This window comes from Macrotis lagotis, chromosome 1 (assembly GCF_037893015.1).
Source record: "Macrotis lagotis isolate mMagLag1 chromosome 1, bilby.v1.9.chrom.fasta, whole genome shotgun sequence".
Taxonomy (NCBI): domain Eukaryota; kingdom Metazoa; phylum Chordata; class Mammalia; order Peramelemorphia; family Peramelidae; genus Macrotis; species Macrotis lagotis.
Window position 1 is genome coordinate 583,623,775 of NC_133658.1, and position 23,731 is coordinate 583,647,505.

Below are 23,731 nucleotides of genomic sequence, written 5' to 3' on the forward strand. Positions count from 1 at the left end.
AAAGGATTCCTTTCTCTTCTTTCAGAAAGAGAGAAAAAAGGAAAAGGGAACATGTACTGATACTTAGCAGAGGTTGACTGAGCTCCAGTCATTGGATTAACACAATCCATGGCACCCAAACTGGGGGGATTCCAAGAGAGAATTCAAGAAGCTTCTCAGACTGGGAAGGAAAGGGCAGGTCGAATAGATTAGGGAAATCAAGGCAGGGAATGAGATAGATAAGCAATTATTGCTCCAGAAACAAGGAGAGAGACTAGAAACCAAGTCAACTCATTAAAAAAAAAATCCAGATTTTTAAAAAGTTTCCCTAGCTCACTGTACATGGCCTGCCAGTCTCTCTAGGGGACAAAGACATTGATTGAACTTTATCCTATGAACTTTCTCAATGAATAAAGTGTACATACTCTTCAACAGTCTGAGCAAGAGCTAGGCAAAACTACACAGTGGGCTCTCAGAGGTCCAAGCAAGAGCGGCCCAAAACTAGGGGTGCTGCAAAAACAGCATTCTGTGTCTTACCTCTAGTTACCCCACAAACTCACACAACACACACCTTTTCTCTTCAGAATTTTTTCCAGGAATGAGAGTATAGCTGTTGGCTACTGGGGGCTGGTTCTGCCTATGAGGAATTATTATTCTGGTTGGGATAAGCAGAAGGGAAAGGGAGAGAGAAAGACAGAGACAGAGAGAGACAGAGAGAGACAGAGAGACAGAGAGACAGAGAGACAGAGAGAGAGAGAGAGAGAGAGAGAGAGAGAGAGAGAGAGAGAGAGAACAGCTAAGCATGGTTGGGCCATGGTCACAGAAGATTAGCGACCCTGGTTTTTTATGTCTTACCTCTCATCCAGAGGGCAAAAGGTAAACTCCCTTTCTCTTACTAGACCTGGAATTAGGTAGAGGGTAAAACCCAAGGAGATCAGGATACAAATTTTACATTAAACAATGGATCAGTGATACTTTAAGAATGGGGAGGGTCTCCACCCAAGATTACCAATTGTTTCTGTTACAATCATAATTCTCTACATCAAGTCAATTTACATCTCAAGAGTGAATTTACATCTCCACTTAAATTCTTTGTTACATTCACGTTCTCTTCATCTTTCCCTTGCATCAAGAGGAGGGTAAAGTGAGAAGGCTGGCTAATAGTCTAATCTGTTCAGATCTGGAAAAGAGGAGTATGAGGTCTCTCACCTCCTAGAAGTCTGAGCAGGTCCAGGGTCAGATTCATGTCCCTTTGAGGTTTGCCAATATGATATGGGAGAAATTGATGATGTTATCATAAAGAAAAGAGCTCTTGAAAGTGAAAAACTCATGACTAGCTCTAGAGGTAGAATTTTTATTTTAGAAGGCTGAAAATTAAATATTTTCCTGGAGAGACAGTAACCAGTTTGAGGACAGATTGAATAGCAAAGATCTAGACAAGAGTGCCTGAGGGAAAAAGAGAAATGAAAAACATCTAAAGGAACTGGCTGGGCTGAGACTTGCCAAACCTACATCCTATGCAGGAACTCAGGTAAAAGAAGATCTCACCTCTTGAAAGGCAAGAAGCTGGAGGAGGGATAAAGGGAGGCATTAACAATGAAATTACATTGAACAATAGGAGGGAATTTACATCTGATTAAAGTCCAAGTGCTGAGGGAATATCAGTCAGGCACAAATAACATTTTCTTAGTATTAAAAACTAGGTGGGGCAGCTAGGTGGCACAGTAGATAGAGCACAGGCCCTGGAGTCAGGAGTATCGGAGTTCAAATCCAGCCTCAGACACTTAATAGTTGCTTAGCTGTGTGGCCTTGGGCAAGCCACTTAACCCTATTTGCCATGCAAAAACCTGAAAAAAAATACAAAAAAAAACCTAGGCAGATACTTCTTTTATAATTTCATCTTATTTGCTATTTTATTGACTTGAATTTCTTATGTCTTTATTCAGATTAGCTAAACATTCATCAATCTTATTAGTCTTTTCAAAGAAGTAGCTTTTAATTATATTTATATTTTTTAATTTGGGGGAATTCCAATTTATCATTTTCTCCTTTGATTTTAGATTCAGTTATTTGCTGGCTTTCTCATTTAAAAAAAATCACATTCAATTCATTAACCCTCTATTTTAACATTTTTATAAGGATATGATTTCTCCCTCATGACTGCTTTAACTACATTCCAGAATATTCTGCTTATGTGTAACAAGAAACACATCCAAATTAGTCCATCTTTTCACATTATTGGATTGCCTAATTCTTCATATTTAGTGTTATGAGTTAGTTTTATATTTTTCTCCATTCATCTTTAACATTTTTCCAAGTTATTTTTTTCCCTCTTCCATGGTAAACACAGTACTATGTTTCTTCAGTTACTTTAATATTTTTAAAGGTGGCCATATTTCCAATATTCTTTTCCTTTTGTTATCAATCATCGACCTCTTTTGTTTGTTATCTCTTACTCTCTGGAATTTTGCTTATCATTTTCTTTTTCTTTCCTATTATTTTCTGGTTATGAATTCTTCTTCTGGGTAGTATAGAGAGGGGGAAGCATGAAGAATATGTATTAGGAACAAAAGTGGGCTGGCAGGAACAGTAGCTTCCATCTGTAAAGGCTGGATGTATAGGAGAGCCATAGTATGTGCTGGGAACATGCTGGGGAAAAAAGGAGAAAGGTGTTTGAGGCAATTCCCATCATAAGGTGCTGGGGTATTTTCCATCACCTATACCCAGTTTTTGTGGGAAAGTTCTCAGGGATGGGTTTGGGAAAGACTAAAGCATTTGCATTCTAGTAGGGTCTTTGTGTTCCACAATTGGACTTTTTTATCTAGAGAAGAATGGAATGGAAGTCTGAAGTCCACAAAATGACATATTATGAATAATTCTACTTTTATTATTGCTTTAGGGGAGCTTTTCTATAAGCTTCCTTGAAAAATAATTCCAGTTCTGTTTTCTGGATTATATATATCTCCTCACACAATATTTTCCAATGTCCTCTATTTGGCTTTGACAACAGCTCTGCATTTTTCTCAGTTCAATATGCTTATTTTATGTTTTCATAACTAGTACCTTGTAAAATTTCTAAAGTTTACCACTTTGTATCTTTTCTTTCTATCTAATTAAAATGTATGGGCTTCTAGGAGTAGAAACATATTCACTTCTTCTGTCTCTTATCTCAGAATGAGGCAGAACCAGGTAAATGTCTGAAAAAAATGTTGACTCACTATCCAACCATTACTGTCACTTTTCCAGAAAAGAGATAAGAAAATGCAATTCCTTCCCTTCATTACAGAAGTATTTAAAATACTGCTTATGGTGTCATGTTTAATTGATGTGCTAATTAGCTGTCTTGAAGTTTTTAAAAAATTCTTTTTTTTTAAACTTTTTATTATAAGGTATGAGAAAAAATAGAGTGGTTCTGCTTTCCACAGGATGGGGGGGGGGGGGGGATATTTCAAGGATTTCCCAGATATCTGTGACAATACATTACAAAAGCAGGCATGTCTGGCCATTATGTAGGACAAAGGATTCAAGTCTACTTTCAGGAAGATAGAAGTTAGACCAAAGGAAAGGTTACTAATCATTGAGCTGAGTGAAGTGCCCTCACTGGACATTAAACCTCCTTACCCAGGGGAAGGCCGAAAGCTAGCTCCAATTAGTCAAGAGTTGACCTAGGGGCCTTGGCCTCTGCAAGTGTGCCCACTTAATGAAGTCCAAAAATTTTCCTCAACAGTATAATGACCAGAGCAGGGAAAAACATATTAGAGAATGGTATGGGTGGGCATATTGATTGGATTGTAATCCTGAAGATTCAGACCAATGGTTGGTTTGGAGGAAAGAAGAAAGTCTTTCAAGTTGCATATAATCAGGGGCCTTTCTCACTAAGGAAAAATGGTCATTTTTGTGCAGAAATGCTAATTAAATAATAAAAAGCTTTTTTAATCACTCTGGACTGTTTTTTTTGTTTGCTTTTTTAGTTTTTGCAAGGCAATGGGGTTTAGTGGCTTGCTCAAGACCACACAGCTAAGTAATTATTAAGTGTCTGAGGTTGGATTTGAAACTCAGGTACTCCTAACTCCAGGGCCACTGCTCTATCCACTGTGCCACCTAGCTACCCCTAAGTTTTTTATAATTATGAACCATTTATAGCATGGGTTGACTTTCTGGGAGAGAAATCTATTTGTAAAATGAAGGTGATTTAAAAATAAAAGATATCAATTCAAATAAAATGAAAAATGCAAATGATAAAATCTATGATGTATGATTCTTAGAAGGGTACATGAAAAGGAATCAAGATGTAGGCTCCTTTTGCTCATCAAATTTCACTAGGAAAAAGTAAAGACTTTTATATTGGTGAGTGACCAATGATATTTAGTCTTTGATGTGGGATTCAACAAATAGAATGACTCATTAGGGTAATGTGTATATGATAGTAATTTTTATTTTTGCTTGAAAAATCATATTGGACTCTTTTTCTATAACTTTTGATGAGTCATTGATAGCATGCTACATCTGAGAATTTTCCATGGGTCTAGAAGCTATAGTTCTGCCAATCTGCCAGGAAGAAGTAAGGCAGCTACTAAACTGCAATAGAAACTCTGAACTTTTTTCCCAACCAAAGACACTATTATTTGCAAATAAGGATGATGAACAGAAGAAAGAAGGATGAGCTGGAGGCAGGGAACTCTGACAGGGAAATAATATTTTTTTTTCCTTTCTATATTAGAGGCAAAAATTGTAATTCCACTCAAGTGTTATAATCCTTTTCCTTTTCTCTATTGTTATAATACTTTCCATTCTGTATTGGCCTTCTACTGACAAATGAACTCCCCATTAGCCAGGAATGTCCCCTCCTCAATTAACAAACCTTATTCTAAACAGGTACTCTGTTAAAAGAGTTAACCTTTAAAACTGTTAAACTTCTCCCATTCTCAATGTTGATTCCATGCAGTTTGGTATGCATTCTTATCCAGACTAGTATGTCCAAGTTACCTCATCAGGTCATCCTAGTTTTATGTTAGAAATTCTTCGAGACTATCTTAAGTTAGTAAAGACTCTGAAACTAGTATCTCTAGTTAAGGTGCCATGAAGTCATACATTCCTAAAGCTAAACTACAACTCTGAACCCCTCCAGACATGTGGCAGGAACACAATCCTATGTCTTACATTAAGCCACTCCTTAATTCTTCCCTGGTACCACCCTAACCCATCTCCCTTAACTCCTTCTGCCTTAAACTCCACCTGATCCCTTCCCCAAGAGTTTTTGGAAAAAGTCTGGCTTTTCCTCTCCAAACTGCTGGCCTCAACTAATCTTGGTTGACATCCCAGCTGCAACGTTGCAGCTGGACCCCCCTTTTTCATGTTCCTCCCCTTCCTCTTTCCCTTTTCTTAATTCTCTTTGATGTTCTCACTAGCCTAGCTGGGAGCCCAGGCTTACTGATGCTTCTTTCTTTGTTCAACTTCACCATCTCTTTTTAAACTCACTTTCTTTAACTTGTTGCTTCCTTATAGAACTCTGTGAATTAACCTGAACTTTTTTGCAGTAACTTGTGAATTAAAATTTATTCTGAGTCAGAGAGCCTTGTGATTTGTTCATTAATAAATGAACCCCCATTGATCCCTGCTAGTTCCCTCACCTGAGCAATTCACCATCATCAAGCTGAATCCATGAATGACTGATAATAAAGAAAAATAGATTTTGAAGCCATTCAGTGGTAAGAAATGGAAAGATAACACAAGATTGTTAGAATTCTGTAGGCCATGCATAATTAGGAAATTTATATTAAAAGAACCTTCATGAGTTAGGCTTTAAAGAATTAAACTAAACTATTGAATTCTACAATTTGGTCTTAAGAAAGAACAAACAGATTTATGTTAACCTATATTAATTAAACTATATATTAATTTCTCTAAGCTTGTAGATACTCCTGTGTGGAACCTAGCTAGAAAACCAGACCTGAAATGGAGTTCTGGGGGTATAATTTATACAATTTTGTCTATCAGAACTTGGAATCTTAAAAAGCTTCTTCTGTGTCTGTCCATTAAGGGAGCAGTTTTCAACTCAGAATGTGTTATATATCAAACATTCCATTAGGTTAGGAAGAGCAAGACCTTTGTGCCTTATCAATTATGCTAAAGATCTTCACAAAGCATGGAAATTTCCCCTTTCCAGGATAGCCATGGCAGTTGATACAATGGGGAGATTCATATTTGTTATTTTAACAAAAGCACACTTCCACAGTTAATAGCATCTAAAATGGATGTTGATATGAGAATCAATGGGGATTACTTTTACTCTGGTCCTTGGACCAAGAGACAGAGACATGGGTTAGTATGCTGTAAAGGAGTCCAAAATATGATTGGTTTTCTTTCTTCATGAAACTTTCTCTATTACCTCCTATGGGTAAGTTTTGGCAGTGATAAGCTAATGATTTTTTAGAGGCTCAAAGTTGAGAGAGGAGTTAGTTGGGGCTGATGTGCAGAGATGGGTGGGGCAACTCCTACTACTGGTAGACAAAGGACAAATAGTATTTTATGATGTCAAGGATAACATACCTAGGATAAAGGGACTTGAAAACTCAATCTGGCTACTGGTGTCTGAGTTGGCAGGAATGAGTATCATTGTCTTTTAAACTCAGTGAATTTTACTCTAAGCTTCCTTTTTCTTTCTGGGGACTTAGTCCCTTACAGTCTTCTCCTCTTAGGGAAATTTGTAACCACCAAGATCCACCAGCTAGAATTGAACTGGCTGAGACTGCTGATCATCAGAGTATGTGATATATATGTATATATATATCCTATCCTGTTCTTGAGATTCTTAGTGGTGAGAAGTTTTGTGGCATCTATGGAGGTTGGGGGGTGGAAATTGTCTTGTGACAAATGTAATAGAAATATTTTCTTGAGTCTAAAAGAGGGAGAAATGAAAAATCTTTGAGGATCTATGTTCAATAATGAGAACCTCATTATGAGACAGGCCTCAGAATAGATTTCCTTGCAGCTGCCTCTCTTCTGCCTTCCTTGGAAAACTCTATTAGAGGAGCAGATGCATCAGATACTATAATAGGAGAAGGTGGAGGAACAAGGAGATTGTTTATTGGAAAGATCTTGAGAGAATTAGGTGACCCAAGATCATTAATCCCTCCCAAATTTCTTTGTATACAGTCACTTTCTATTTATGTAGTGCATACATTATATGTATTTAGAATGAAAGCTCTTGAAATTAGAGGCTGTTTCTTTCTTTGTACTTGTTTTTCCAATACCTAGCATATACCTGGAACATAATAGACAAGAAATATGTTGTGGATCGGATGCTTCACTCAATCAACCCTTTATGACCCCATTTAGGGTTTTCTTAGCAAAAATATTGGAAAGGTTTTCCATTTCTTTCTCCAGCTCATTTTACAGTTGAGGAAATTGAGGCAAACAGATTTAAGTGACTTGCCCAGGGTCACGTTGCTAATAAATGTCTGAGACTGGACTTGAATTCAGATCTTCTTGACTCTAGGCCAAGCACTCTATCCACCAGGACACTTAGCTGCCCACTAATAATAAATATGTGGCTTCAGTTTAATTCAATTTATTCAAGATTAAAAAAAAATAAACAGCTTTTTGTAGCTTTCTTTAAGGATGGGGTTGAGGGTGGAGTGGGGAGGGGAGAAAAGGGGGGAGTAAATGGAAACAAGGGAATGATAATAACAGACAGGGTCATAAAAAGAAATAAACCTTTGGGAACTAAAACTAAAAATGAGAGTGTTTACTATTTCCAGATGCATTGAGATTGTAGAAAATTCATCCACTTATTCAGTGTTTACTTTTAAATTTTATTTTATTTTTCAAAGAACTGGAATAATTTACTTTTTATCCTGTGCAGTTAATATTATTTCTTAAAATATACATCTAAAAAAAGAAGTTGTGAAAGTTCATTGTGTTTCAAATGGACCTTCTTGACTACTTTTAAAACCCAAATCATTCTGATATTAATCAAAAAGACAATAATAATCCCCACCCCAAACCTCTGAGGCTCAGTTTTAAGGTTTGGATGGCTTAGAATAAGTATAAATAGCAATTATTTTCTATTTTGGCCAGAAAGCCTGAAGGTCTTTTCCTCCCAGACTGATATCTTTGTAACTGTTAATTAGGCTTTTTTTTTTGTCTCATTTTTTTTTAATTTTAGAAAGGTTTTATTTTGACTTTTACAATTCCCCCCCCCCATCTTGCTTCCCTCCTCCCACCCTACACAGAAGAGTTTTCTAATCTTGACATTAGTCCCATAGTATGCATTGATCTAAGTTGAATGTGATGAGAGAGAAATCATATCCTTAAGGAAGAAACATATAGTATAATATAATAATATATATATAATATATAATAATATAATAAGACATTTTTTTAAATTAAAGGTAATAGTCCTTAGTCTTTATTCAAACTCCACAATTCTTTCTCAGAATACAGATGGCATTTTCTGTCACAGATACCCCCAAATCGTGCCTGATTGTTGCCCTGTTGGTATGAGCAAGTTCATTAAGGTTGACCATCACTCCCATGTTGCTATTAGGATGTACTGTTCTTCTGGTTCTGCTCATCTTGCTCAGCATCAGTTCATGCAAATCCTTCCAGGTTTCCTTGAATTCCCATACTTCCTAGTTTCTTATAGAACAATAGTGTTCCATCACATACATATACCACAGTTTGTTAAGCCATTCCCCAATTGATGGACATTCTTTCAGTTTCCATTTCTTTGCCACCACAAACAAAGCTGCTATGAACATTTTTGTACAGGTGATGTTTTTAACCTTTTAAAATAATCTCTTTAGGGTATAAACCCAGTAGTGGTATTGCTGGATCAAAGGGTATGCACATTTTTATTGCCCTTTGGGCATAATTCCAAATTGCTCTCCAGAAAGGTTGGATGAGTTCACAGCTCCACCAACAATATATTAGTGTTCCAGATTTCCTACATCCCTTCCAACATTGTCCATTGTCCTTTCTGGTCATATTGGCCAGTCTGAGAGGTGTGAGGTGGTACCTCAGAGATGTTTTAATTTGTATTTCTCTAATAATTAGTGATATTTTTGCAAGGCAATGGGGTTAAGTGGCTTGCCCTAGGCCACCCGGCTAGGTAATTATTAAGTGTCTGAGGCCGGATTTGAATTCAGGTACTCCTGACTCCAGGACTGGTGCTCTATCCACTGTGCCACCTAGCCACCCATAATTAGTGATTTAGAGCAATTTTTCATATGATTATGGATTGTTTTGATTTCCTTATCTGTAAATTGCCTTTGCATATCCTTTGACCATTTGTCCATTGGGGAATGGTTTGTCTTTTTTTAAAAAATTTGACTCAGCTTCTGTATATTTTAGAGATGAGTCCTTTGTCAGAAACACTGCTCATAAAAATTGTTTCCCAATTTACTACATTTCTTTTGATCTTGGTTACAGTGGTTTTGTCTGTGCAAAAGCTTTTTAATTTAATGTAATCAAAATTATCTAGTTTGTTTTTAATAGTGTTCTCCATCTCTTCCTTGGTCATAATCTGCTTCCCTTTCCATAGATCTGACAGGTAAACTACTCCTTGATCTTCTAGTTTGCTTATGATATTGGATTTTTATGTCTAGATCCTGTATTCATTTTGATCTTATCTTGGTATAGGGTGTGAGGTGTTGGTCTAATCCAAGTTTCTTCCATACTAACTTCCAATTTTCCCAACAGTTTTTATGGAAGAGAGAGTTTTTATCCCAATAGCTGGACTCTGGGTTTATCAAACAGCAGATTACGATAATCATTTCCTGCTACTGCACCTAGTCTATTCCACTGGTCCACCACTCTATTTCTTAGCCAATACTAGACAGTTTTGATGACTGATGCTTTATACTAAAATTTTAAATCTAGTAGGTCTAAGCCACCTTCTTTTGCACTTTTTTCCCATTAAATTCCTGGAGATTCTTGACTTTTTATTTCTCCATATGAATTTACTTACAATTTTTTCTAACTCATTAAAGTAATTTTTTGGAATTTTTGATTGGTAGGGCACTAAACAAGTAGTTTAATTTTGGTAGAATTGTCATTTTTATTATATTTGCTCGGCCTATCCATGAGCAGTTGATATTTGCCCAGTTATTTAAGTCTGATTTTATTTGTGTGAGAAGTGTTTTGTAATTGTTTTCAAAAAGTTTCTGAGTCTGCCTTGACAGGATATTGTCTGAGGTTACTTTGAATGAAATTTCCCTTTCTAGCTCTTTCTGCTGTATCTTGCTAGTCATATATAGAAATGTTGAGGATTTATGAGTTTATTTTGTATACTGCGACTTTGATAAAGTTGCCAATTATTTCTAGTAATTTTTTAATTGATTTTTTGGGATTCTCTAGGTATACTATTATGTCATCTGCAAAGAGTGAGAGTTTTGTCTCTTCCTTTCCTATTCTAATTCTTCAATTTCTTTTTCTTATTGCTGAAGTTAACGTTTCTAATACAATATTGAATAGTAGTTGTGGTAGTGGGCATCCTTGTTTCATCCCTGATCTTATTGGGAATGCCTCTAGCCTATCCCCATTGCATATAATCTTGTTGATGGTTTCAGATAGATAGTTTATTATTCTGAGAAACGATCCATTTATTCCTATACTCTCTATTGCTTTTAGTAGGAATGGGTGTTGTATTTTGTCAAAACCCTTTTTCAACATCTATTGATATAATCATATGATTTCTGATAGGTTTGTTATTGATATAATTAATTATACTGACAGTTTTCCTAATATTGAACCAATCTTGCATTCCTGGGATAAATCCTACTTGGTCATAATGTATTATCCTAGTGATAACTTGTTGTAGTTGTTTTGCTAAGATTTTATTTAAGATTTTTTGCATCTATATTCATCAGGAAGATGGGTCTATAATTTTCTTTCTCTGTTTTAACTCTTCCTGGTTTAGGTATCAGCACCATATTGGTGTCATAGGAAGAGTCAGGCAGAGTTCTGTCTTCACCTGTTTTTCCAAATAGTTTATATAGAATGTCTCAATTCTTATCTAGCCCTTAGTCATTGAATTGGTGTTGCCACAGATAACCTGAGGCCAGGGAAAAGATCTTAAAATTTAGAAAGGCCAAGGCCATCCTCTGGAATATTGTCAGTTGTCTTGACTTTCGTCTTGCTCTATGTCTAGATTCAAAATAACTTGTAGAGAGAGTTGAACTGACAACTTTGCCTCACTTAAATCCAATTCACTTAATTCCTCATCAAGATATTACCCTTGTGATGTCTTTGATCATCTCTGAAAATGAAGTGTTTATTAAGAAAAATAGAAAGTTAAAAATAATAAAAGTCTTTGTCGAATTTCTACCAAAAGGTGCTTCTAGATTTCCTGCTTCATCTCCCTCCTCAGGTCATTATCCTTTTCTAGACTATCCTCTACATCTACCAATGATATTATTCTAAAGCATAGGTCTCATTAGATGTACCCCTACTAATAAAACAGAAGCTTGCTGCTGCCTTTAGGATCAAATTTCTTTTTGACATTTAAAATCCCTTACAACTTGGCTCAAATTTAACTTTCTAGTCTTATTATACATTATGTCCCTCCATACATTCTTTTCTTTTTTTTTTTTTTTTTTGGTTTTTACAGGGGTTATGTGACTAACCCCCAGGGTCCCATGCCTGAGGTTGAATTTGAACTTGGGTCTTTCTGACTCCAGAGTCAGTGCTCTCTCCATTGTGCCACCTAGTTGCTCCTCCCTTCATACATTCATTCTACAGATCCTTTCTGGTCCTTTCATAAAATGTGTTTTTTTTTCCCATTGATTGTCCTCAAACCTGGAATGTGTTCCTTAACCCTGGCTCTTAACCCCAGTTTAATTCAAAATTCAAGCATCACATTCTTCCTGAAGCCTTTTCTCTTTCCCCAAGCAACTCTTGCTCTCTCCATCCCCTTCAAATAACGCATTTATTTTTGAATATTTACATATATATATGTGTGTGTGTGTGTGTGTGTGTATACATACATATATGTATTTATATGTATATGTTCTCTTCATTGAAAGAATGTAAGTTCCTTTCATTTTTGTCTCTGTATTTCAAGCACCTAGTGTAATAGTACTTAATATATTCTTTTTCTTTTTAGCATAAAAAAAAGTATCAGGAGAGAAACAGTTGGCAAGGGTCCAGTACACAGGACAAGCAGGCACTGAATTTGGTGTTAGAGAGTATCAGTCAATGGTGAATCAGCCAATATCCAGGGGAAAAAAATGTACATGATACATTTTTCTCCAGCATTTTCTTAAGATAATCAACAAAACAAAGAATCTAGTCTTGATCTGCAATGTTTTCTAATTTCTAAGGTGTAAATGAATGTTCACACTGAAAATTTGAATTTAAGTTGGCTTTTTGAGTGCCAGTAAACAACTGGCTCTAACATACTCCTGACTTCAACTGTATCCACTATTCCTACATGATCTTGGGCATTTCAATCTCTAGTCCTCATCTGCAAAATAAAAGGTAGATGACTTCCAAGAGGCCCCTTCTATCTCTAATATTATAAGAATCAGGGAATTTCTTTTTAATGTAATTACAAGCCCAAGCTGTTTCTTTTCTATTTATCAGGACAGTCCTTGGGGAAAGGATCCTTAAGGCTTTCTTATATGAAATGGACCTAGGTAAATAATTTCCAACTTGTTCTATAATGTCAAGGGCAACTCAGTTTTGTTATAGTTATCTTTGAGAGAGCCCATCGATTTTTTACCATCTCCCATGCCAAAATCTTTTTTAGGAGAAACAATGAAAGTGATTTACTTTCTCATTTATTTTGTTTCTACAATATGCAATCATTTCTCACAGGTGATTAGGGAAACTGAATCAAAACTATTTAGAAGTGATATTGTTTGTTTGTGTGTCTTCATTTTGGGACTTTTGAGATACTTTTAAGTTCCCAATTATCTTGTATCTTCCTGAAGAGTGATATGGGTGGGGGGGATAGTAATCTGCTGGTGTATATCTGAGGCAAGTCCAAACTTAACTTTCATTTAACTTAAAATTAAAGAATTCCATCTTGGAGCTTCTGTTACAATGAGAATGGGAAATTTGTCTGCTCCTATTTGTTGAAAATTCTAAGGAAAGTTCTTAGATTTAATTTTGTCAAACTTCAATAAAGCAGTGCAGTATGTCACCCAGATGAATCCCTGTGAAAGAACAAGAGAAAAAGCAGGGTTAGAAGTCTTAAGAGTTGCTCTGGGTGGTAGTTCTCAGTTTATTAATACAGTCTGTTTCTCATTTCTTGAGGTAGTATCATGAAATTCTACATAATCATAAAATAAGTTTTATTATTAGCAAATAAAGAATATATAATTGTTCAGTCATTTCAGTTATGTCTGGCTCTTCATGCCCCCATTTGTGATTTTTTTTTTTACAAAGATAGTAGTTAGTAGTTTCCCATTTCTTTCTCCACCTCATTTTACAAATAAAGAACTGAGGTAGGTAGAGGATCCTGGCAAAATGGCAGAATAGGTTAGAAAATTCTAAGCACTTCAGATGTTCTCCACAAATAAGACAAAGTGCTTCAGAGTGAATATAAAGTGATAAACTAAACAAGAGTTGAGCCAGAACAGTGATCCTCTTGGGACAAGAGAACATATTGAAAAAACAACTCAGGACAGAGATTCATTCCAAGTGAAGTGTAAATACTTCTAGGCTAGCTCTGCTAAAACAACCAGCACATAAACCCTGGGAACAGTTAGATTGGGAGGTAGCCTCTCCTTAGTCATCAGCTAGAAGAATTCTTACCTCCTGGACATTCAGTTTGGTTCTTGTCCTTCATTATCGAAGAAGACCAAAATGACATCACAATGAAATAAATTACAGTGTGTCCAATTGTGGCTGATTGGACCAATATGAGTTAGGAATGCTTCACCACAAGTTGGGCACAAATAGTCCATATGAACTCCTGGGGTTGGTCATTTAAATTTGCATATGTCACATTTCCTTTGAGCAGCTTCAATTCTGTCTTCCTCATAGAGGGCAGTACACTCACTGATGAGGGCACACCATGCTGGGTGGTCCTGTGCCAGTGTCTTCCATGCTGTACAATCAATTCTAAAATTCTTCAAGGAGACCTTCAGGATGTCTTGTTATCTCTTCTTCTGACTCCCTTGTGAGAGCTTACCCTGTGTGAGTTCTCCACTTTGGCAAGTGTAAGTTTGGCATTCTAACAACTTGTATAGCCCATGGTAATTGCATTCTCTGTGGTAATGTTGGAATACTTGGCAATTTAGCTCAGGAAAGACCTCAGTGTCTGGTATCTTCTCCTGCCAGGTGATCTTCAGAATCTTCCTAAGGCAATTTAGATGAAAGTGATTCAGTTTCCTGACATGGCTCTGGTAGACTGTCCAGGCTTCACAGGCATATAGCAATGAGGTCAGCATAATGTCTCTGTAGACTTTAAGATTAATAATCAGTTAAATACCTCTTCTCTCCCCCACTTTCTTTTGGAGCCTCCCAAATACTGAGCTGTGATAATGCATGTGTCAGTGTGTATCTTCTTGGAAAGGACACTGCCAAAATTAATGAACTTATCCACAGAATTCAAAACTTCTCTATTTGCTCTAATAGATGGTTCACATATGGATGGTGTGGTACTGGATAATGGAGGATCTATCCATACTTTATTGCATCTCAGCTTCAAAAGTTGCAGTGAGTGCACAGTCATCTGCAAATAGGTCATTCACCAACACTCCTTCCACTTTGGTCTTGGCTTGTAGCCTTTTTAAGTTGACGAATTTGCCATCAGTATAGTAGCTGACCTTGAAGGCCTTTGGTAAAATGGCTGAAAACATTATGCTAAAAAGTTTGGGAGCAAGAACACATCCTTGTTTCCCTCCATTGGTGACTGGGAAGTCTTGAGAGCATCATCCACTATCCAGAACCCAGACAAGCATACCATCAAATTGATGTGTAATATTGATGAACTTCTCCAAGCAACCAAATTTTGACATAATTTTCCATAAACACCCATGACTGATGGTATCAAAGGCCTTTGTCAGATCTATAAATGTTGTATATAGACCTCTGTTCTGTTCCTGGCATTTTTCCTGGAGTTGTCAGGCATCAAACACTATATTGATTGTTCTTCAATGTTTTTCTGAAGTCATGCTCTCTCAGGTCAACTCTCAGGGAGGTGACCATCTTCCAGGTGAAGGATCAGTTTATTGAGAAGTACTCTAGTAAGAATCTTGCCAGAAATGATTAAAAGAGAGATACCTCTGTGATTGTCAACAGGACAATCTGTTTACCTCACCTTTATAGAGATGAACAATGGAGGCAACCTTGAACTCTTGGGGCATAACATCTTCATGCCATATAACCTGGAAAATTTCAGTCAGTTTTTAGATAAGCAATGGACACCCTACCTTATAGATCTCAACTGGAATAGAAGCAATACCAGGTGCTTTGCCACTTGAAAGGAGTTTAATGGCATTTAAAACCTCTTCTTCCATTGAAACTTCAATTAGGTATGGATTGACTTCAATTTGAGGTAAACAGCCAATGACTTCTGCACTGATTGATGCTGGTCTGTTAAGAACACTTTGGAAGTGTTCAGTTCATCTCTCCAGGATCATGTCCCTATTGTTAATCAATGAGGATCCCTCAACACTGAATAAATGAAATGTATTATATGTCTGACCCACAAATAACTTTCAGGGTATCATAAAAGCATTTTGGTTTGTCACTGTCCACATAAAATTAAATTTCATCTGCCATCTTACTGAGAACAGACCCAAGATTACTAGTCTTGAGACCAAGTCATTGCTATAACCCTCTCCAGTGTGGGCACTTTCAGCAAAAGACCAACTAGACAATAAATTCAGTCAAGTAAAAACCCCATAGGATCAAACATCAGAATAAATACTGACTTATGTGTTCAGTGACTTAGAATTCTCATTAGTTATCAACCTCTGAGAAATCTAGGAGCATCTAGTGGTAGAAATTTGACATAAAGTCTTCTTTATTATTTTTTTTTCTATTTTCTTAAACACTTCTTGTTGATTTTTCCTTCATTATCAGAGATAGATTTAAGTGAGGCAAAGTTGTTAGCCCAACTCTCTCTACAAGTCATTGAGTCTATACATAGACAAGACAAAAGTCAAGACAACTGGCAATGGTCCAGAGAATGACCTTGAACTTTCTAAATTTTAAGATCTTTTCCCTGATTTTACTTGGTCTGTGACAATACCCATTCAATGACTAAGAGCTAGATAAGAACTGAGACAAAAGAAAGCCTAATTAACAATTACAAAAAAATAACAATCTGGGAGGAAAAGACCCTCAGGGTTTCTGGTCAGAATAGAAAACAATTGCTATTTTACACTTATTCTAAGCCTCTATCTCCTGTACTCCTAACTACCCCTGTATATGCACACATGTAGATGCATGTTATTCATGCTCATATGTATACTCATAAGCATACATATGTATTATATTTGCAGTCATACATTTGCATTTATATGCATTTATGTACATTAATGTGTATATGTGTACACATATGGGTGTATTTATTGTAAAGATATGTAAATACATATCCATATACATGTTGTAGGGTATTGGGCCTGAGAATTTGTAGTATCATTTTACAAAATCCATTACAAAAATTTCAATGACAAAATTATCAAATTACAGAAAATGTTACAAAATCAGATTGACTTAGGGAATTTGTTTTTCAAGGAGCATGAGAAAAGATACTTTCCATGAAAAAATATCCCCTGAACTGATAGGGTGATATTAGAAAATCCCAGATGATGCATAATCTTAAAAATAATAGCACTTATATGATAGTTCTTTTGCATATGTTGTTATTGTGTTTGATCCTCCTAACAACCTCATGATGTAGGTGTGATCATTATCTCACTTTACAAAGGACAGAAACTGAGGCACAGGAAATCAAGTGATATGCCAGGTTATAGAATGAGTCAGTATATGAGGCAGGATTTAAATTCAGGTTCTCCTTACTCTAGATTCACTACACTATATAGGTACTTCAAACAGCTTTTAGTTTAAGGCCTCAAATACTGCTTAATTTCCCCAAGAAGGTTAAGTCAGTATTCGGTCAACTGTTTGCATCTTCATGTAAATACATTTCTCTAATCCTTTCTTTAAAGAAGGCTTTCATATAAATGATAGCCAAAAACGTGTAGAATGATGGGAATCAGAGTGAAAAACAGGAGAGACCCAAGCAGACATTTGATTCTTACCTATGGAGAGTATGATAACTCCCCTACTAGAGACGGCAACTAGGTAGAACCAGAGTGTACCAGATCTGGAGTCAGGAAAACTCATCTTTGTAAGCAAAAATCGGGCCTGTGTGAACCTGGGCAAATCATTTCATTTCTCTTTGCCTCATATGTAAAAATAAACTGGAGAAGGAAATGAGAAACCACTCCAGTATATTTGCCAAGAGAATACCAAATGGGGTCATGGAGAATCTGACATGACTGAAACAACTGAATAACAACTACTAAAAAATTAGAAAAAAGTGGAAAAAATGTTTTAAAAAATAATTATCTCATATAACAGAAACCTGACCATAAGGACAGTCATAGAGTCATTTCACTAAAGCCTTTTGGGAACTTTTCTTTGGGGCTTTAGTGGAATCAAAACTCTTAGTCCTTATTTGTTAGCATATTATTTTTTTTTTCAAGGAAATCCATTAGACACCAGATGAAGAGAAAACGACCTGGATTATTTCCTAATGGTAAGGATTTTGGCTTTCAGTTAGCTCAGATGGGAAAAATCACCTCTTTTATTTTAGACCATCTCTCCTTATGGTGCTCATCATACCTGTGCACCTAATACCTGTTCTTTAGGTTCAGTTCTTGCTTAATAACTAACCTTAGGAAAGTTCACTCAATCTTAATTTCCTGGGTTCAAGTTATCTGCTATTTGCTAGCCTTTCAGCAGGACCTTTAACTACCTCTCTGTACCTCTGTAATTCTCTTTTGGAAAATGGGAATGATATGTTTACTCCTTGCTCTCAGAAAAGCAAGTCTTTTTTCATAAAGAGAGGAAAGGCAGGGCAGCTAGGTGACCCAGTGGACAGAGCACCAGCCCTGGAGTCAGGAGGACCTGAATTCAAATCTGGCATCAGACACTTATTACCTAGCTTTGTGACTATGGGCAAGTCACCTAACCCCATTGCCTTGCAAAAAAAAGAAGGGAAATGCTGTGATTGCAATTTTGATATATCATTTATCAAATATGGATGAAATGAGGTAAACATGAAAAAGTACTTCAGAAAATATAAAAGTATTTATTTACTAATATTATATCTTGGCATCCTAATCCATAACCACTTTTCCTTTACTTGCTGTATGTCATATTTCTTTCTTGCTATCACTCATAATCTTTCCTTTAGCTGCAGATTTGGTCCAATTCCCTCGGAAAGCCTTCTTTAACAAAGCAACACCGGTGCCAGTACCATGTCCCCCTCACTGGATTTCACCATTGTGGGAACAAGACTACCAGTCCAAAGCTGAGCGAATGCCCTACCTCAAACATGAGGCCAGAACCACTCAACCATTACCTCATCCCTGTTACAAGTCCAAATCTATCCCTTCTCAATGGCCCAAACAGCCAAGCACAGCTGCCCAGCTATCCTGCATGGATCACAAAGCTATTCCCTTACCCTATCTTAATCACCAGGGGGTGACTAAAGCATCCTCACCCTGTAAACAACATACAGCCAACTCAATCTTTACTGTAACTAAACCTGACTTCAGATCCAGGGTAACTGCTATACCTCTGACATCTGCCAAACAACATCTCATGCCTTCTCTATTTAAGTCCAAATATCAATGTGAACAACTGTTGGACTCCAATCATGGGATGGAAGCTGCCTCAGGTCCTAACCACTTTCCCAAGATTTCTGCTGACTTTGGCCAGTTACCTGAGGACCTAACTCATTTCAGTCAGCATCCCCCATCTTCAAAATTCCATTGCCATCAGGCTGAGTTTCCATTCATAGACAATAGGACAATGGCAGTGAATAGAACCAAAACATTTCCTAAATACCAAGCCAGGGTCACCCATGAACCAGTGAAATCAGTTCACTCATTTGAAGCTTTGCCAAAGTCCAGACTCCAAGACAGAGTTTTAACCACTAAACATCACATTACAGGTGTGCCCTCAGCACCTTGTCCTAACCATTGGTCAAAGTCCTTATCATTTAAGACATCTGAGCTGGACCATTGGGTCCAAACCAAAACTCGCAAGATTTTACAATCTGAGCACAGACTAAGGGAGACAGCATCACTCTTACGATGCATTGACAAATGTTCCAAAGATCCATCTATACTTTTATCAGATCTGAATGGGAAAACCAGGGCTGCAACAGCATGCCCACGTTGCCCACCACACTGGTCTATAGCCACAGCTTCACCATCATCAGGTCCAAATCATCAGGCCAGGACAACACTTAAACCATCACAAGACTTCAAGTCACTAGAAGCTGCTCCATCATTCCTGGAAGAACCCAGTGCTAACACCATCTCTTTACCTTTTACCAAGGCTTCATTGGGCCCTGATCACAAGACCGAGGATACATCTGGCCTACTCCCTGAACACCAAGTTGCTCCAATCATAATTCCAGTCTGTTTAAACCACTGTAAGAAGGCAGCACAGGACTCTCATCTTGAGGCCATAACCCTCTTCTTCCCGAGACCCCATAAGAGTACACCTACAGGTTCAAATGTACAATTCAGACCTTCACAGCATACTCCAGGCTTGGATGTCCAGACAGTACTACCCTTAGTACATCACCAGGAGACAGCAATGAAAAGAAGACAGAAACGCAAGGTTGAAGTTCTACGAGATGTGAACCCAAAGGCATCAACTCCTAAGGGTCTGGGTGATTTGGTTATGACTCCAGTTGACTTGGACACATTGACAATGTCATCATCAAAGCCAGTATATAGGGATACACTACCATTTCGCTGTGAACACAAGGCCATTGACTTGGACCCTTTGACAATATCACTACCAAAGTCAGACTACAAGACCACACTACCACTCAGCTATGAATGCAAGGCTATAGCTCTACCTAGAAATGAATATTCAACAGAATCTGCTGCATCAGACCCAAACAGCTTACAGACCATATCATCAACAGACTATGACAACCAAGAAATATCTCAACTAGACCTAGACTCATCCCAGAAGTTAACTCAATCAAACTCTGACTGTGGAGTTACATGTTCACCTAGTCCTGATGACCACCAGACTAAAAATGTGCAAAACTGTCATAAACAGTTCATATCTCAAGATAAACTAGACCAGGGGAAAACAAAACCACCAGGAAAAGGCCATCAGGCTATAGCTCTCACAGACCAGGACTATAAGGATAAATTTTCAAAAGACCTGAAACCCCAAGACAAAACAGAGGAGGGTCATTGGGAAACACTTCAATTGAATGAAGAACAAAAGGATAGAAATCCACCTGGTTCTGACTGTCATATTACCCTTCCACCCAGTAATGACTATAAAGATACATTTGTGCTAGGTTTTAATGACCTGTTCCATGCAGCACCAGAACAACAGGAAATAATGCTACAAGAAGTAGACTACCAAAGATCAACTTCCACAGGACAAGCACGATGGGAAACATCTCCATTGAGCAGAATAGACCCCAAGAGCCTGGTGTTCCCTGGTCCTGTACGGAAGACAACACCTTCAATCATCTCCAGTCCAAGGGTCATAATACCACACACCCTTGACCAACAAGTTGAAAATCACTCAGATTCCAAAGTCCAGGGCACAATTCAAAATGAACAAATTTTATTCATACTTAAAGATGAACAAGAGTGTGAAGTATTGCCCCCAGGAATAAACGACAAGGTTATGACTACTGAAGACTTATCACACAAATCAGTGACTCTATCAGACTTAGATTTCCAGGACATAGCTCAGCCTGGACCAGAAGACCAAACCCCAATGCCACTACATACTGACCAACAGACTGAGGTTGCACTGGACAGCAATGCTAAAGTCTCATTTCAGATAGAACAGGATCATTGGCAAGCCATGCCACTTGGAACACATAACAGGACCACAATTACTGAAGTCTGGGATCATGAAATAATGCTTACACTGAGCCTAGACCTAATGAATACAATGCCATCTAATTCTGACCACAGGGCCACACATCCACTTAGTTCAGATTTCCAGAGCACTCCTCCACTGACAACTGACCACCAAGAGGATGTGGTTTCAGATGCCAAGGATAAGGTAAAGGTTAAAGTGGAAGAAGATCACCAGGACACAATACTGTCAAGCATAAAACTCCAGGAAGTAACTCTATCTGGTGTCAGTTCTCAGAATGAACTGCAATTCATCCCTGACCATCAATCAGGGGCTGTCCCAGATCTCAGTATCCAGGCCACATCTCCATTAGACCCACATCAATCAACAAAAATGTTAGTGGACTCAAGGCAGGTCAGACCTTCATCTAGTCCCCAAACCCCATTTGTTCTTCTCTCCAGTCCTAAAAACCAGACTGAGGCTAAATCAGATGTTACTAACCCCAAGGGCACAATTCTAAGTCTAGATGAGAAAAAAATTACACCAAGAACAATATATAGGGCCAAAATCTCATCAGGTCCTATACACTCAAATCAGGTTCCAATAGCTTGTGACTATCAACCTGAGGCTGAACTGAAATCTGAACACCCAGATAAGGTTCAACCTAGGTTTCCATACCAGGACTTTTCCAGGAAAAAAAGACAAATTTTGTGGCGTTTAAATTATATCAAGCCATACACTGTTGAGGGGGGTGATGTCCCTGAAAAAATTATTGATGATATCATTTGTACCATCCCTCAGGATGAAATAAAAAATGACATCTGTAGACAGATTGTCTTGCAGAAGATGAAGAGGATGTTCAACCCTTATTGTAGTGACCAGGGCATTGCAGTGGATTATCCAGTGTGCCTAATTTGTGTCTCCTGGATACCAAATGGCTGTCCCCATGTCTGGGGGATGAAATATCTATATGAGACACAATTGCTGGCTATACCAATGCCTCTGCTCAATTCTGAAGAGATAAATGTGAAATTTGTCCTTCAAGTAAACTATACAAACGAATGTTCCATTTTTACCCTCCCGTACCCCTATTACAATTTGGAAGGTCACTTAGCCCATTCATTGAATTCTCCAGTATCTTCTCATTCAGACCTAGGACTCTCTGTGTCTTCCAGGGGGAAATGGCTTGATTTTATATTTGGCAAAGACCCCCAACCAAAGAGAAGGACCTTATCTACCAGTCAATGGCCTTACAAAGGGAAAATAGCCATAAAAAAGAATGGCAGCAGAGAGGAAGTAACATCCAAAGAACATAGGACATTTCTCAGATCTATATTAGACATGTTTCAAAAAAAGCAGAGGAGGAATTAAATGACAATCTTTTCTCTCAGAAAGGAATTGACTCCCCTGAATATCTTTGAGACTTGTTTCTGATTTTGGGTCTCACTTTATTATTCGACCTACTTTGATGAGGAGATGACAAAACTCTTGTATTTCCTTTTCAGTTTGGGCAGGGGATTCAATTAGAGACTTATAGTGTAATGAACAGAGAAAATCTTCATACTTTCTTTCCCTTCTAATTCTATATCTTAGCTTCTAGGAAGGCAAATTTTCTCTGAGTGGTTTCCCATAGGGATGATTAGCCTCATTCTCTGCCTCCCCCTCATATTCTATTTTATAGCAATTTAGTGAATAAGTTCCTCTTCCAAAAAGTCTTGGTAAAATACATATTATCCAGAAATGTCTTTATTCCGACTTACTTCTTCATCCAAACCTCACCTCAAATGCAGCTGCAATTAAAATTCTAAACTTGAATATTTTCAAATCCCATGATTTCATTAGAACTCTGTTTAAATCTGAAGAAATGATAAACATTGTTACTCTTTACTAAGGCCAAAACCATCTTGCCTTTTTGATGATGAACCCTTGGTTTCACCAGTGGTTGAAGTAAATCATTGCCGGGACCTAAAGGAGGGATATCACAGAAAAATTAGGTGAACATGCCAGTGCTGAAAGCAATCAACTTTTATTCATAATGTTTTAGATCATGAGTAGTCTTATGTGGCTTAACTGGAACTGGGAACTTGGGATGAAGAGACCAAAGATTCCAAGGGAAAGGGACTTAGGGCATTTTAGAGCAACAGAGGACATCAATGTAATGGGACATGGAAGAACAGGGAAGGGGATACCTCTAGGTAATGTTAGCAAAGTCTCAGACTTGATGATCTGCAGGCCATGCCATATGTAGGAAAGAGTCCACAATGGGCCACCCCTTGGACTCAGCACATCATCACACTAGTTTTCCTAGATTGTTCTCCTGGAAGTTTCTAGCCTGACAGATATTACAAAAGGTGTGAGTCACTTGGAATATTCTCCTTTCCCAACTCTGCCTCTCAGAATCCTTAACTTCCTTCAAAATTCAGTTTAAATACCAAACTGTACTTGAGGTCTTTCCAGATACCCCTTCCTATCTTCATCTCTCTACTCCATCCAATAATTCTACTTCTCATTTTCTTTTTTTAATTTCGTGTGTTACTCAATGAAAAGTTACTTGAGGAAGCTATCATTTATATTTTGTACCTAGCATAGTATCTGATAAATAGTATACTGACATGCCTCAGAGATAATTGTGTATTTAGTTCTAGAGTACTGCAATAAAATGGATTATTGTAATGAAATGTTATGTGAATTTTTTGACTTCCCAGTGCAT

The 23,731-nt window shown here is 37.5% G+C and overlaps 1 protein-coding gene across 3 annotated transcripts; it reads left to right on the forward strand.

Annotated features, from left to right (window-relative positions):
* Window positions 1–6,571: 6,571 nt before the first annotated feature.
* Window positions 6,572–23,632, forward strand: LOC141507280 (uncharacterized). Of its 3 annotated transcripts, XM_074214794.1 has the most exons (3): window positions 6,572–6,742; window positions 17,649–17,701; window positions 18,362–23,632. In XM_074214794.1, the coding sequence occupies exons 2-3, from the start codon at window positions 17,668–17,670 to the stop codon at window positions 22,390–22,392; spliced, it is 4,065 nt and encodes a 1,354-aa protein (XP_074070895.1). In that variant the 5' UTR covers window positions 6,572–6,742; window positions 17,649–17,667; the 3' UTR covers window positions 22,393–23,632. The 3 variants fall into 3 exon arrangements, with proteins under 3 accessions (XP_074070895.1, XP_074070896.1, XP_074070897.1); XM_074214795.1 differs by lacking the exon at window positions 17,649–17,701 and having other exon boundaries at window positions 6,572–6,796; XM_074214796.1 differs by lacking the exon at window positions 17,649–17,701.
* Window positions 23,633–23,731: the final 99 nt, after the last annotated feature.